Source organism: Zonotrichia leucophrys, chromosome 7, assembly GCF_028769735.1.
Source record: "Zonotrichia leucophrys gambelii isolate GWCS_2022_RI chromosome 7, RI_Zleu_2.0, whole genome shotgun sequence".
NCBI lineage: Eukaryota > Metazoa > Chordata > Aves > Passeriformes > Passerellidae > Zonotrichia > Zonotrichia leucophrys.
The window spans coordinates 10,135,772-10,150,538 of record NC_088177.1 but is presented as its reverse complement, the minus strand read 5'-3'; the positions used below and the strand labels follow the sequence as shown (position 1 = coordinate 10,150,538).

Sequence of the window (14,767 nt, the reverse complement as noted above, 5' to 3'; positions counted from 1 at the left end):
TTTAAATTATTGGCTCGGGTCGGGATAATGCCCTTCCTGAAAGAACGTGAATATGCGTATTTATAAGGTACCTTTGTTTTTCTGGTTCTTAAAATGTTTTTAAGGAGGTCTATTTTTTTTACCTGCTATTTATTAAAGAGTGTATTCTGCATACTTGCTTGTATGAGTTATTTTCTTATGTGCTATTTAATATGAAAACTAAAGTAGTTAACTAAATAAGCGGATAAGCGGATAAACTGCCACTACGTGTTTTTAGTATGCTTTTCTGCAATATCACAGCACAGGTATCGCCTGCACATCCTTGCAAGGACATTGCCCAAAAAGAACCTTATTTTGGGGGGCGGGGAGAGGAAAAAAGCCTGTGTGGGATGTTGGGTTTTCTGGAGAGCTTTCACAGATTCTGTCGCTCGGCCGCGCCCCGTGTGCTGCCACCTAATGCCGGGAGCAGCGCCCGGGGCAATGAAAACCCGTCCGGAGGGAAAAGCCCTCGGGGCAGCACCTCCCAAGGGCGGGGAGAGCCGCGAGGGCGCGGCTGGAATTTCCTATGGAATGCGGGGTTCGGCTCGTTCTCCCCAAAGCCGGGCTGCGGGAACCTCTGCTCTGTGAGCTCGGGCTCCCAGCAGGCAGATGCCACGAGGGGAGAAATGACGATGAGGACTCCATCTTATCAGAAGGCTAATTAATTACTTTATTATACTATATTATTCTATATTAAATTACCCCATAAATCTGCCAAACACTCAACTCAGCTGCCCAGAATCTCGTGGCTGTCAGCTGGCAGTCCCAACACACACACATGGATTCAATTGGCCAGTGAATCAAAACACTCACACCAGAATCCAATCACCAATTGCATACAGGTAAACAACCTTCCACAATGCATTCCACTTTGGTACAACACAGGCGCAGCAAATGACAAAAGAATTATTTTTTCTTTCTCTGAGGTTCCTTGCTTTGATTCCCAGAAAATATCCTTGAAAGAGAAATGTGGCCACAACCTTCTGGCCCTACTCCCGATTTCACCCCTGGCTTCTGAAGGCTTGTGAGAAATCCCTCTCTGGGATTCCCTACCTACAGCCAGCATTTGTGAGAGGAGGATGTTTCTAGGACATCCAAAGCTGGGTTATCCAAACGATACATGGATCTGGAGGGAAAAGCCTAAGAAGGAAGGAAGGGCTCTAAGCAGCAGCCCTGTGCTGCTTTAAGCAGATTTCAGTAAGTTCAGTTCCAGTTTGGTTTAGGGAAGGGGCAGTGGCATCACTGCAGTGAATGTTTAGGATGCAGCGGCATCACTGCAGTGAATGTTTAGGATGCAGCGAGTATTTATTTCAGTAGCTGTCTGCCAAAATTCCCGTGTTTCCAGCTCTGCCTTCTGAGCTGGGTGCTGCTTTCATGGCTAAGTTTTGGTTCCCTTATTTAATGGAAGAGCTTAAGTTTATGCACCTGTTTTACAGCTTTAACAGAACAGTGAAAATTTCTCAAGTTATTGGGCAGTCTAGTTACGATACCCAGGTATTCACTCTCTGTTACTAAACACACTCTTAACAATAATTTTTTACACAAATTCCATCTGGTGGACTTGTGCTATATGATTGATATTTCTATGTGATTGATGTTATAAATAACAAATAAAGTTATTGGCTTTTGCATTTATGTATTAGCTTTTGCAAGTTATTATTGATCACAAAAATCCTGATATTGTACAATTTGTAATTACTGCTGCTGATGTAGTATAATCTGTCATTTATGTATAGCTTTTATAAATAGTACTGTAATGTACACTATCTTAGACTGTAGCATAATGGACTGTGAAATGTTAAAATGCTTTTACATGTAACTAGCTCAGAAAATGGTGTAAAATAATTAAGTGATTTCCCACATTAGGGACTATCTTATCTGAAAGACAAGATAACAGAAACAGAAACCGGAGCACCAAGTAAAAGAATTTATTAACCCTCATTATCAGGGAGTGAAAATACAACAGAATGGAACCACAAGAAGAAATAAAATACATTAGTTTAATCTACAAGATAGCATGAGCACAAGTCAAAGGTTAAAACCAAGCAAAAGAACATCTAAACTCAAAGGAATGTTTGAATATGTATAAACTCTTATGAATATGCATGTATTCCCTGTAATGTAACAGTTTATAGAGAACATGGTTGAAGTTTTTGTTTATTTTTTATTTTGGAAAATAGCCAAGCACCCCAGCACTGGATTTTATCCCTTTTATCCCTTAATAAACTTTTATAAAAAATTTAAATAGTGAGTCGTGATTGACTGTTGCATATTGATCTTATTGACATTTTGATTGACTATTCCATCCGATTCTCTTGTCCTCCTCTCATCTGCTGCTGGAATGTAGAAATAGTAGATTAATTTGGGTAGATTAGTAGATTAATTTAATTTAATTAATGGTAAATTTAATTAATAGTAGATTTGCCTTAACCAAGGCAAACACTGCAGCCTGGCTAAGCTGTGCTCCTGAAGTCCCCCTGAAAATCTGTGAAAAATGTGTATTTTATGATAGGCTTTTCGCAAATATTCAAATGAATATTATACGTGTTGTGTTAGAAAGTAATGCTGTATTAATTCTCTTAAGTAGTGTGGTAAATATAGTTTTAGGTTATAACATGTTAAAATAGAAACTATGCTATGTAGGATACTTTTTTCTAAAGAAAGGACTTGCACAGATAGCTGCCACAGGACACCTGAATCTTGCTGATAAAGAGAATTTATTGCTCCATTATCACAAGAAACGAACTTCTTCCCACCTTGCTCAGCCATGAACATGCTGTTAGGATTCAGAGGAAGAAGCTGACACTGACCAGACAGAATCCTGTGTTTGAATGGAATTTATGCATCATGTATGAGATGTATGAATATGTAACAGGTTATTGTTTTTAAGGGTTAATCCTCTGTTAATGTGGGTCCTTTTTTGGGCTTATTTTGCCCGAAAAAGGTACCCGGATGTCCGTAACTCTTTGTTTCTATTGTCTCATATTGTCCTAATTCAAATAGTCCAAATTATTATTACTCTAATTGCATTACTATTTTTATAACCATTTTATTATGATTAAACTTTTAAAATTTTAAAAACCAAGTGATTGGCATTTTTCACACAATCACTGCTTTTTCTCCCTATTGGTGTGTTCCTATTTGCCGTAGACTCAACATTAATTTATATCGTGGCTGAATGACCTCCCTTTCCACAGCAGTGTGAGAGGACAGGAAAAGAATGGAATTTATTGGAAATTGCTCGCCAGGAAGGTGGTGGGATCGCCATTCCTGGGGGTGTTTAAGGAATGACTTGTTCCTCAAACGAGGAACCAGGAGGTGTTCAAGGACGGGGCACTCAGTGATGGTGAAGATCAGTCAAAGGTTGGACTCGGTGATCTCAGAGATCTTTCCTAACCTTAAGGATTTTGTAATTTCCTTTACAAAAAGTGATAAGATTCGGCCTGGGGACAGCTAATTCCAACGATATCAGCTACCCTCAGGCACTGGGGCTGCCGCTGAGGGGCCCCTCGGGGCAGTGCCAACATGGCGCCGCCCTCCCGGCGAATAACGGCCTCCCCGCCGCCCCGCCAAACTCTCGCGAGATCGAGGCGGGGGCACTGCCCTGCCCCGCCTGCGCTCTCGCGAGATCTCGGCTGAGGGAGGAGGAGGAGGAAGACGAGGGAAGGAGGAGCCGCCGCCGCTGCCCCAGGCCGGCGCCGGGGATGGTGTTGGCCGCGGCTGCCGGGCCCTGACGCCTCGCTCAGGTACGTGAGGGCTGTCCCCCTTCACTCAGCCCCCGGCTCGGGCCTGGAAGCTCCCGCTGTCCCCACATCTGCCGGCCCGCCAGGCCTCGCTCCCGGCGGGGTCCCCCGGCCCCACAGCCCCGTGCCTTGCCCCGGCTCCGGGGAGCTGCACAATTCCCCGAACTCTTGTTCCCTTCCTCAGAAATCAACACAGCTCCTCTCCCTTCCTCCTCTGCAAAGCTTTACCTGCGATTTGAGAGTACTTTCTTGCTGGGTTTCACTAAAATTTGGGGTGCAGCCGAAGCGAGTAATTTCTTTTCCAGATTGGTCATGCTCCTCTTGGGTTTCCTGGTTGTTCGGGACAAGTTGTGAAGGTATTTAGGCATTTAATGTCCATCGAAGTTGAATTTATTTGAAATCAGCGCCTAAAAGATGGGGGTATTTCTGAGGGAACAGCTGGTCTGCAGCTTACAGGCATTTTTTCAGTGTTGTTTTTTTTTTCCTCTTTTGTTTTAATTTGTGGCCGCGTTCATTACTTTTCAGACCCCTACTCTCCTCTTCTTTTTTTCTTAATTTTTTTTTTTTTTTGTAAGCAGCTGTTGTTTCTTCCTTCTCCGGGGAAAAAGGGACTGTTTTGTTCTGCTTATTCTTTCTTCCTCCGGGGTAAAACCTGCAGTTTGTTTCGGTCCAGCCAGCTGGATTTTACATTCACCCCGCACTGTACTTTTGTTTTTGAACATAAATCTCGAAGCTGACACACACATCACTTGTCAGCGTCAGGGAGCTTGACCTTCGTGTAGATCTCGCCAGTTTCCTGCTGTTAGGGACTGCTGTGAAATACATTATTTCTTTTTTTTTTTTTTAAGCTTTTTTGCTCGCTTTTCTGTTAAGCTTTTCTCAACTTCCACGTAAAGATTATACCCTGGCTCTTTGCATGTTTACCCCTTTATTTGGTTGAATTAATTAATATGATTTAAAGAATTAGCAGTAGCTGTAGCCCCCATTTTAACTGCTGGGGAGCCTGAAGGGTTTGGATTTTGTCAGCATTGTGTTGCTTTTAGCCAAAATATTCAAGAAGGAGGCGTTGCCTTCAACTGGGAGTAGCATCAAAACAAATGAAGCCGTGACAGATTGGATGTTCTGGCTTCGTGGCTTTGGCATTGTGACCGCCTTTCACTGTAATTAATTCAGCAGTGTGGTTATTTTCTAGAGTGGATGGCTGGCACAGCAGAAGCAACTCTTCATTTCTCTTATTTGGTCTCTGTGTGTCAGGTTTTTGCCCTGTGAGGAGTGCAGCTGTACAGATGATTGCAGTTTGCAGCCTGAATCCCTTTCCTGTGCCCTGGGAGCTGTCTCAAAGCTCACTTCCTAGTCAGAGAGTTGTTCCAGGAATCCCTCCTCTTCCTCCTTTTTGTTTTTTTTCCCTTTTGGCCAGCCAGGAGGCAGCTGTGAGTGTTGCCTGTGAGGTGTGCAGGAGAGTGGGGGGATTTTCACAGCTGTTTTTCAGCAGGAGCAGTGTCAGGCAGTGAGATGGGGGTGTAAACACTGATGTAAGCCTGACCTCTCTCCAGAAAACTGAATTTGCTCTTGGCACCTCCCTCAGTGCTCCCAGCCCAAACAAGCTCATTCCTCAGGTGCTGAGGGCATCCCCACCTTTATTCACCTGTTGTGATCATCCTTCACTCCTTATTCAGCTCTGACCTGGAACACAGGCTGGGCAGAGTTAAAGAATAAAGCAGGGATTTATTAAAAGGATTTCCTCCATGGATCCACCTTGGGCAGCACAAGAGCCCAGCCCAGGTGAATCCAAAATGGTCACAAAACGGACAACTGGTCATGGGGTCTCTCACTTTTGTAAGTTCTCCATTTGCATATTGGAGTTAATTGTCCAGTTACAGCTTTAGGCTATGAAGTCCCACCCTCCCTGTTTTTTTCTCTTCAGCCCACATTGTTTATACTTTTTGGGCCTGGAGCTTGTAACAGTTGTCCTTGTTGTTGCTCAGGAACACATAATCAGGGAATGATTAATGCAGGTGCTTTAATTGGAGAGCTCTGGGTGTCTGGGGAAGACAAACCCCAGTCTGACTCCAACGTGGGTTTGGGATGAACCCCCATCACGATGTTTTATATTCTATCGTTCTATAACTTAAATATTAATTATCAAAATTACTTTGTTCTATTGTGTACATTGATTTCATCCAAGCATGGCTTTCTCATAACCCCCTCAAACCCCTTTCTCATGATTCCCCTTATGACTAAACAATAATTGCATCTAATTACTAAATCATCATCACATCTAACAATCATATCGCTTATCATATACTGATAACACAGGTGCAGTTTCACATGATCTGCAGCAAACACAAGGCCTAACATTTACCAGGGCCTACCCTTAACATTTTCTTAGGGCCTACTGAGCCTTTCTTTCTAGCTCCCTGAATTTTGTGATTTAAAATCTTTTACCATCACTTGGACAAGCTGGAAAAGGATTGTTGTGTCTGCCTGCCTTGTGAAGAGAGCTTGCTGACGCTTAGTGTGTAACTCAGAGTTACGCACTAAAGCCGCAGAGGATCTGGAAAACACAAAAGCCAAACTTGGGGCATGCCAGCAGCCCTGATGTGTTTCCCCCTGCCCCAGGTGAGTGTCCCTGTCCCTGCCCTGTGTTGCAGGTGGCAGCAGCAGTGATGCTAACTCTGGCAAGCAAGCTGAAGCGGGATGACGGCGTCAGAGGCCCCCGAGCGCCCAGCGCAGCGTCCGACTCCACTCGCAGGGTGTCTGTGCGGGACAAGCTGCTCGTTAAAGGTGAGGCAGCACAGGGAGGTGTGCTGGCCTTTGCTGCTTCTGGCTCTGCTGCCAGAAACAGCACTGCATTGCATAGAAGTTCCCACAGGAATTTCTGAAATTATCTCTATGATATTGCAGCAGCTCTCTGGTCACAGAGAGCAATAAACGCTTTCCCACTTTACATTGTTCTGGGAGAGGCTGCACAAAGCTCAAAGAAAAGTATTATAAACATTTCTTACCTGAACTTGCTGCACCTGCTATTGTGAACATGTGGAATATGTTATGGAGATTTCCTTACCAAAGAGTGGTTTCTTAATTAGCCAATGGTGATGGTGGTTTAATTGAAGGACCAGTTAGATCCACCTGTAGCAAACTAGGGTCTAAAAAAATTTTATTGTTAAATCAGAGACAGCTCTTTCCTTCACTTATTTTTTTTTTTTGTAGCATAGATAATATTATATGTAAAAATCCATAGATGCTGACAGCTTGCAGTTACTGTGGAATTAAAGTCAGGTTCAGTCCCTCTGGTGATAGCTGAATGTTAGAGGCAAAGGAATGTGTTGTTGAGGTTGAAGTTTCTGCTGAAAATCTCCAGTAGCAAATACTCTGTTGTTGATGTTGAAGCTGCCACTGTTGGGATTCCTGCCAGTCAGAGGAAATCCACATTTCCTGTTCCAGGATGATTTGAGGCTGACATGGCTGTCATTGCCTGGCTGATATTACCTAATAGCCCTGCATATGTTTTTTTTTCTAAATTAGGGTAAATTCTGTCAGATATATGGAGCAAGGTGTCACTGCTGCCTCAGTGCACTGGGAGTGCCTCAGCTGGATTGTGGCAATGTTGTATCCACAATTTTCTCCCTGTATTGTTTTAAAGACTGGGAAGTTTTACATGCTTTAAATCATGATTGTGATCACTCTTACACTTCCAATTTGGAAATCCTTATTTAACTTCAGTTCTGAGGGGGAATGATTCAGGCAGCAGAAGTAAGCTCTTTAACCCAGCTAAGCACAAAGCCAAATTACTAAATATATATAATCTGAGATTTTCCCTAACCCACAGGTATAGACTTGAGGGGGAGATAGCAGTGTGAAATAAATATTCTATATGTGAGGGGGCAAAGAAATTTTACTCTGTGCTTACAGCAGTCATGGTTTTAAAAACCATACCCAAGTGTGCAGGGGAGGAAAAGAATGTAATCTATAGAAAAATTGTATTGACATTGTAATTTTATTTGCTGTGGCTGTGATGGCAAACCAGCTATTTAAATAAAACTGAGTATTAAAACAACTAAGTAAAACTAAGTATTTAAACTAATTGAGTGTTGAATGAGTCTCAGTCTGACAAATGTTAAAAGCAGGTCAGTGCTCACATGGATCTAAACAAGTATTGAGTGCTGGATCCTGAGGTTATGGCGCATGGAAATGAGTGGTGGAGGTCACTTAGAGAGTCACCATTAAAGGCATTGGTGGAAATGTGCCTTAATAGAAATCTGCAAAAGCTCAACAAAGGTTGGTAGGCATCCTGCTTACTGCATAGGTAATGCAGGTAAAGGAAAATCAAATTAGAGTCAGTTTGGAGTGATACATGCAGAGGCTGGAATGAAAAGAGGAAAGGGAAAAGGTAAAGGGAACTCTTGGTTGAGTCAGGAGGTTCTGAGTGAAATCCCTTCCTTTCTAAACTCCTCAGGGAGGAGTCTCAGGCTTGGACTCAACAGTTATGTGTAAAAGATTTAGCAGAACTTAATAATAAAAGCACTTGAGTGTTACATTAATTATTAGTGAGCTATAAACATAGTATAGATTCAAGATAATAAGATGTATATAGTTTTATAGTGTGTTCAAGTCAATGCACACACATACACAAATATATGGATATAAATATACACACAAATGTGCAAAGATAACCCACACATGTATGGAAATGTATGTATACATGGGAATACATATTAAAATTTTCCCTCCCAGAATCAATGAAATAATCCTGTTAATCCCTTTTTGGGGATTGCTGGAATTTTCTGAAATTCAAGTGGGAATGATAGCATTTCTTTCAGGCTGTAATTCAGCTAAAGAATGTTTAAAAAGCCATCAGGGAATGACTCATTATTCCTGCTCCCATCTCCCACCTTGTCCAGGCAGCAGGAGTTCCTGGTTCAGGAATTATCCATCACTGATAGGAATTGCTGGGATTGCAGAGCAGAGGTTGGGATTGGGGATGCAGCACCACAATTCACAGAAGAGCTGTCAGTGTGCTGAGGGTGATTTCTGGCTGAAATGGGACTGGCAGGAGAAGCAGATCATTCCAGTGTCACTGCTGGAAGTGACAGGGAAATGTAGTGGGAAAGGCTTTCTGGGGATGTTCTTTTAAGCTGCTCAAGCTAAATGTCAACCTTTTGTTTACAAAAGTTTCTGGAATTTGCTTCAACACTGAGATAGATCAGCTGCAGAGACTGAGAGGAGTGAACTTGTGATGCTGAAGGTGTTTCTAGGCCATGTAGAGATGGCAGGAATGGGTTTGGGCAGGAGTGCAGAGGCTGCTGCAATGTGCCCCCAGCAGGGCTGCTGCTGCAGCTGGAGCAGCCCCAGTGCTTTCACTGCTTGTCTGTGCAGCTGTCAGAGCTGAGCTGAGGTGTTGCACTGCACCCCAAAGCCAGCAGTAAGTAGAACTTGTCACTTGTGCCCATTTTGGCTGGAGTTACAAACAGATGACAGTGGCAGAGCAGGGGAAAAGCCCCATCAGGTCACAAATCAGGAAATAATCTCTCCTGCATAAAAGAAGAGAAATCCTGGTCTTCAGCAAGGGAGGAGGAGGAGATGAGGAAAGGCCCAGAGTGTTGTGCCAGTGGTGAGGCACCACTGTCCTATCCTTGCTCCCCAGTAAATGGGGGATCATCTGATAAATCCTGCAGACAGACAGATGTCTGCCAGCTTTGCTAAGGCTGTTGGCCAGACACAGACAGTGCCTGGTTTTGGTTTTTTTCTGGAGGTAAACTGCAGCCAGCCTTGTTTGTGCTGATGGAGAGCCCAGTCCAGATCTCTGAGGATGTGCTGTCACACTGACAGCCCTGCAGCCCTCAGTTGTGCTTGTCCTCTGCCTGACCAATAGATCAGTTCTGCTTTGGTTGAGGTGATGACCACAACCCAGCCACTGACAAGTGTAGGTGATGCTTACAAACTTTTAAAGACTTGGCACAGATCAACTGAAAATACGAAAAATAAGTGCTGATTTAGGTATGATAGCTGTTTGTGCTATGGGTGTGAAGAAACATCTCAGTTGGTGTTGGAAATAATGGTGTCAGGCACTGACCTTGAATTTAGTGATGGATGCATCTTTGTTCCACTTCCATTTTTGGGGAAAAGCTGCTCTTAAAATACTGGTGCCCTTTGTTGGTTTTCACTTAAGTTGTTCCTTTGACTGCTCATATCCAGCATTGTCACAGATTGAGGTATCAGTCATGTCTCAGGACACTTGGGTTATTTTATGGATGTATTATGAATAGAAATTTCTCTGTCACTCAAGTTTTATTAATTCTGAGTCGTTTGGAAATTCTTTTCCAGCTGTAGAGAGGATCTAGTAAAGCACAGCTTTGTTCACAATTCTGTGTGACTCATCTGCTCATCTGTTCTCACTGCATTTCCATCTAGGCTCAGTAGAGAGTAAAGCCCTAATTCTGTAAGCCCAGTACCCAAATGAAAACAGAGCAAGCAGCACAATGGCTTCAGCAGCTTTCATTTTGTTCTGTGCTGCAGAGACAATGTTTCATGTCCTGTTCATCTCCAAGGGGAACTTCATGGAGCTGGGAGCCACACGACTGCTCCTCATGGTGAGCATGCAGTGCTGAGCTTGAAAGGCAAATCCTTTCTGAAATGTAAAAAGGGCTGAGGACAAACCCAAGATGAATATTGTATAATGAAGGTGACTGCTAAAGGGAATTAAAGAGAGCATCCAGGATGGCAGCACAAAGGTTGTCCCTTACACTGCATTTTTGGTAGTGCACAGAAACTTCACCATTCACTTCTATATTTATATTATCACATTTATATGCTTAGTTTGATTGTGGCAACTTGAAATAACTTAATATATGTGAAAATGAATTAACAAGGTTTATCCCTTGGTTGTCTTCAATATCTGTTGCTTTTACCACTACATTTCTGTAACCAGAAAATATTTAATGGGTGCCTCTGGTTAAGCCTGAGAGAATGGAAGTGGAAAACTGATGATGAAAGTGAACATCCATTGTAACTAAAAATGAGGAAAACCATTTATTTGCTTTCTTCAAGCCTTTAAAAATAGTAATATCCCTCCTCACAAAAACAGGTGAGGAAAGTTGAGAGAGGAGGAAATACTTTTATTCTTATACTGGGCTGTGCTAGTTCAGAGGAGCTAAGTAGGGAATGCTGTAAAGATAACTGGGTAAGGATTAGGAGGCCAACAGCATTTCCAGAATTAATAAAGTATTAGAATTAATACTGAGAAAATGGAATTTTTATTAATGCCAAGGTATTTAATCTTCATCTCTGGAAGTCTTAAAGAAGTAAATTGAAGAGGGACCTAAACAGGAGAGTGGGCTTTTGAACAAAATCAGAGAAGCAATAGTGCTGTGGATGAGAATGTTCACTTGAGGAAATAAAGCTTTTATTTGGTGTACTTAACACCAAACTGCAGCTCCAAAATGAAGCAGAAAGTCTGAGTTTTTGGAAGGCTTAGTAACCAAAGCACTGCTAAACTCTGACTTGGGGTGAGGGAGCAGAGCAGTGGGGTTGTGGTGTGTGCACTGAGCATTCATAAACTCTGTACACCCAGCAGGAGTGCTCCTATTTCTGTCTGGAGAACTGTCATGGCCAGGGAGAGTTATTGTTTGTGGAATCATTTATAAATAACTCTGGCTGCTCAGGAGCTGCATGGGAGGGAGAAAAGCTGAGCCACAATCTGTTTGCATCCAGCTCTTGCAGTGTTTGTGCTGGGTTTAAGTTTAAGCCTTGCTTTTTGTGGTATTTTGTGAAGTCCCTGTCATTGAAAGGAAAGGTGAATCTGACTCCATGTTCTTAGAAGGTTAATGTATTATTTTATGATATATATTATATTAAAGAATAGAGAAAGGACACTTACAGAAGGCTTAACAAGATACTGAAAACTTGTGACTCTCCAGAGTCTGACATATTCTGACTGTGATTGGTCATTGAGTTGAAACCAAACAATCTCCAAACCCCATTCCAAAGCAGCACAACACAGGAGAAGCAATGAGCTAATATTGTTTTCCTTTTTCTCTGAGGCTTCTCACTTCCCCAGGAGAGAAATGCTGGGCAAAGAGGATTTTTCAGGAAATATGACAGCCTTTTTTATGGTTTGAGGTAGATTTGGAGCTGTTGAAGCAGGTGTGTGCTGGGTCAAGAGCAGGAATCTGAATGTTTCCCACCACTTGGGTTTTCTGCTTGTCTCCTCCTCTTAATGCCATGAATTGAGACCCAGATGCAGATTCTCCACAAAATGACCATGAAAAGTACTCAAACTGAATTTTCGTCACTGTTCACCTGTACTGACAGTCATTTCTTGCAAGAGGAGCTCAGAAAAACTTGAGGTTTGTGTGGGGAATGGATTTGGAAAGAATTTTTAAAACTTTCCAAGTTTATACAGAATTGTATATTTGTATAGATGTATCTTACATATTTGTATATATGTTAACACTGAGATAAGGTGTGTTGATTTAGGAAGGCTATGGAATAGAGATGATATTCTTCAGAGAGATTGAACTAGAACTAAGTTTTAACAAGTTTTAAAATATGATCTTTTAAAATACTGCAACAGTGACATTATACCACAGACAGGAGATGCTTTTATGTAGAAAATAAATATTTTGGTCAGTGATAAGTGGCATCTACCCATAGCCATTCATAATTTACTTTTGCCCTACACCTTTAGGTCGAAGTAGAATGTGAATAAAAAAGGTTATAGAAAAATAAGTATATAATATACACATCTATATAGGTTATATAATATTAAAAAAGATCATATATATTCTTATTATATTATTTATGAAGATTATAAAAGACTGGATATCTTAGAGAATCAGAATTGTGAAAGATGAATTGTAGCAGGACTGTGAGAAAAAAAATAGGTGATTAGTGTTAGAAGTGTTGAGTGGTAGAAGTTAATAGGTTGAAAAATATTTGTAAGGTATTGTATTGAGGAAATAGGTTAGAAAAAGGTTTGTTCTTTAATTTAGTGAAGCTTTTGGAGCTCTTGGCAGTTGAGTGCATTGGAGTTTCCATGCTTTGCTTGTTTACAAATCTCTGTTAAATGGGCTGGCAGGCTGCTCAAGGGGTGTTTGCTTACACAGTGCTGTGCCAGAGGTATTGATTTATGCAGGAAATGTGGGAGTTAAAGCATCACAATCTCAGTGGAGCTTGAATGCTCTGCTCCAAATGTTTGCTTTGGGAGCAGCAACATTCAGAAATGGTTCCAGTGTCACTGCTGTCACCACCAGAGACTCAGAATTTGGGAAAGCCTCAAACACTGAGCTTTGGCTGTTAAATGTGCTTGTTAATTGGTGAATCACCAGTGTGTGTTCCTATGGCACAGATAACAGTAACTTTGCCTTACCTGGTGCTGCTTTAAACATTCATATTGTTGAAGCAGATCTTTATCTGCTTTGGCTTCATGAAGTTGTTTCATTCTTAGTTTGGGGTTTGTTGCAGAGTTCATTAGAAACCTTAATTTTGGGTCATTTGTCTTTGTTTCCAAAACTTCAGTGTGGGTTTATTAGCACAGCATTCATTAGAAACCTCAATTTTGGGTTATTTGTCTTTGTTTCCAGAAGTTTTGTGTGGGTTTATTAGCACAGCATTCATTAGAAACCTCAATTTTGGATTGTCTTTGTTCCCAAAACTTCAGTGTGGGTTTATTAGCACAGCATTCAGTAGAAACCTCAATTTTGGGTTGTTTGTTTCCAAAACTTCAGTGTGGGTTTATTAGCACAGCATTCCCACCTGATTGCACACCTTCAGAGAAGGAGCTTCTGCTGGCTGTGAGCATTTTGTTTTCATGTTTTCACCAGAAAAACCACTCATTCTTGTGCCAGGGCAGAGAGAAACACAGGAGTGTGCACACACCACGGGGAATTTACACACTTCAGAGAAACTCTGGTGACCTTAAACTCTGTACTGACCCTTGCAGGAGGCAGAGCTGCCCAGCTCAGCCCTTGCTGGCACTGAGCATGTAAATATCTCCCTTTTTTGGGGTCAGGAATTCATGAAGGTGAACATCAAGCACAGAAAGCAATAAAGGAAAGCAGCCAACACTTTAAAATAATTGAACCAGGTCCCAAACTCTGCCCTGCAGTGGAGATTGGTGTGCTGCTATGAAAGGCTGGTGAATTTAATGAAAAGAATCTCAGGAAAAGTTTTCATAGCTGCAGCCTTCAGGGGTTGGTTGTCACATTTTTTTTATCAACCAGGAAGGGAAAATTGAAATGAAGTCCTTGATTACAGCTGAAATTACATTTTTGTGTGTGTGTTTGTTCTATAAAGTCAGTTCTTTAGCAAAAGTATGGCTCCAGTGTTGCCTTTCAGTGCCTGGCTTTGGTTAAATCAGCTCTGGCTGCAAAGATGGGATTTTAAAAGAGTGAAGTTGTGAATTGTTTAGGTAAGTGTGGTTTGGTGGTTTTTGCTCTTGGTGTATTAGGCTGCAGGGGCGGGGTGTGCCAAGCACAAGGGAGATGGAAATCAAACAAACATCATTCCACTGCACAGAAATGCAATCCATGGTGAGCATGGGTGGCAGGAGGAGTTCTGGAGAATGAGTTGTGATAAGTTTGGATTCAGTGCCAGCAATTCTGAGTGACAGTTCTCTTCAGATGTGTGGTGTTGAGAGTTGGGATTGAAATCTTGCACATTGCCAGCGCAAATAAATGGGCTGTGTCTGTGGAAAGCAAAGTCAGAAGTGGAAAAGAAGACCACAGGAAAAGCCAAAAATATACTCAATTTTATTTTCTAGGACATCAGAAGTAAAAGGGGGAGATACCTTGGTGCATGTGGTTCATAAGAAATTGAAAGGAAGATTTCAATAAAATACACAAAAGCAGGATTCTTCCAGGGAAGGTAACTTGGCAGGCTTAGCAACACCCTCAAACCTTCATTTCCTAGGGGCTGTGCAACAGAATCAGGATGCTTCCTTTCCTTTATGAATTTTAAACTCAGGAAAGAAATAAAAGGAGAATTTAATTGAATAAGAGTGAATATCA

General features: G+C 41.9%; 1 protein-coding gene across 2 annotated transcripts in view; it reads left to right on the top strand.

Annotated features, from left to right (window-relative positions):
• The first annotated feature begins 3,619 nt into the window (after positions 1 to 3,619).
• Positions 3,620 to 14,767, top strand: part of UBE2F (ubiquitin conjugating enzyme E2 F (putative)) — a 59,091-nt gene continuing 47,943 nt past the window's right edge. Inside the window, exons 1-2 of one of the 2 annotated variants that reach the window (XM_064718151.1) lie at positions 3,620 to 3,764; positions 6,413 to 6,545. In XM_064718151.1, the coding sequence (XP_064574221.1) occupies positions 6,428 to 6,545 (118 nt within the window). In that variant the 5' untranslated portion in view covers positions 3,620 to 3,764; positions 6,413 to 6,427. The remainder of the gene's footprint in view (positions 3,765 to 6,412; positions 6,546 to 14,767) is intronic. The other variant, XM_064718150.1, reaches the window with a different exon arrangement.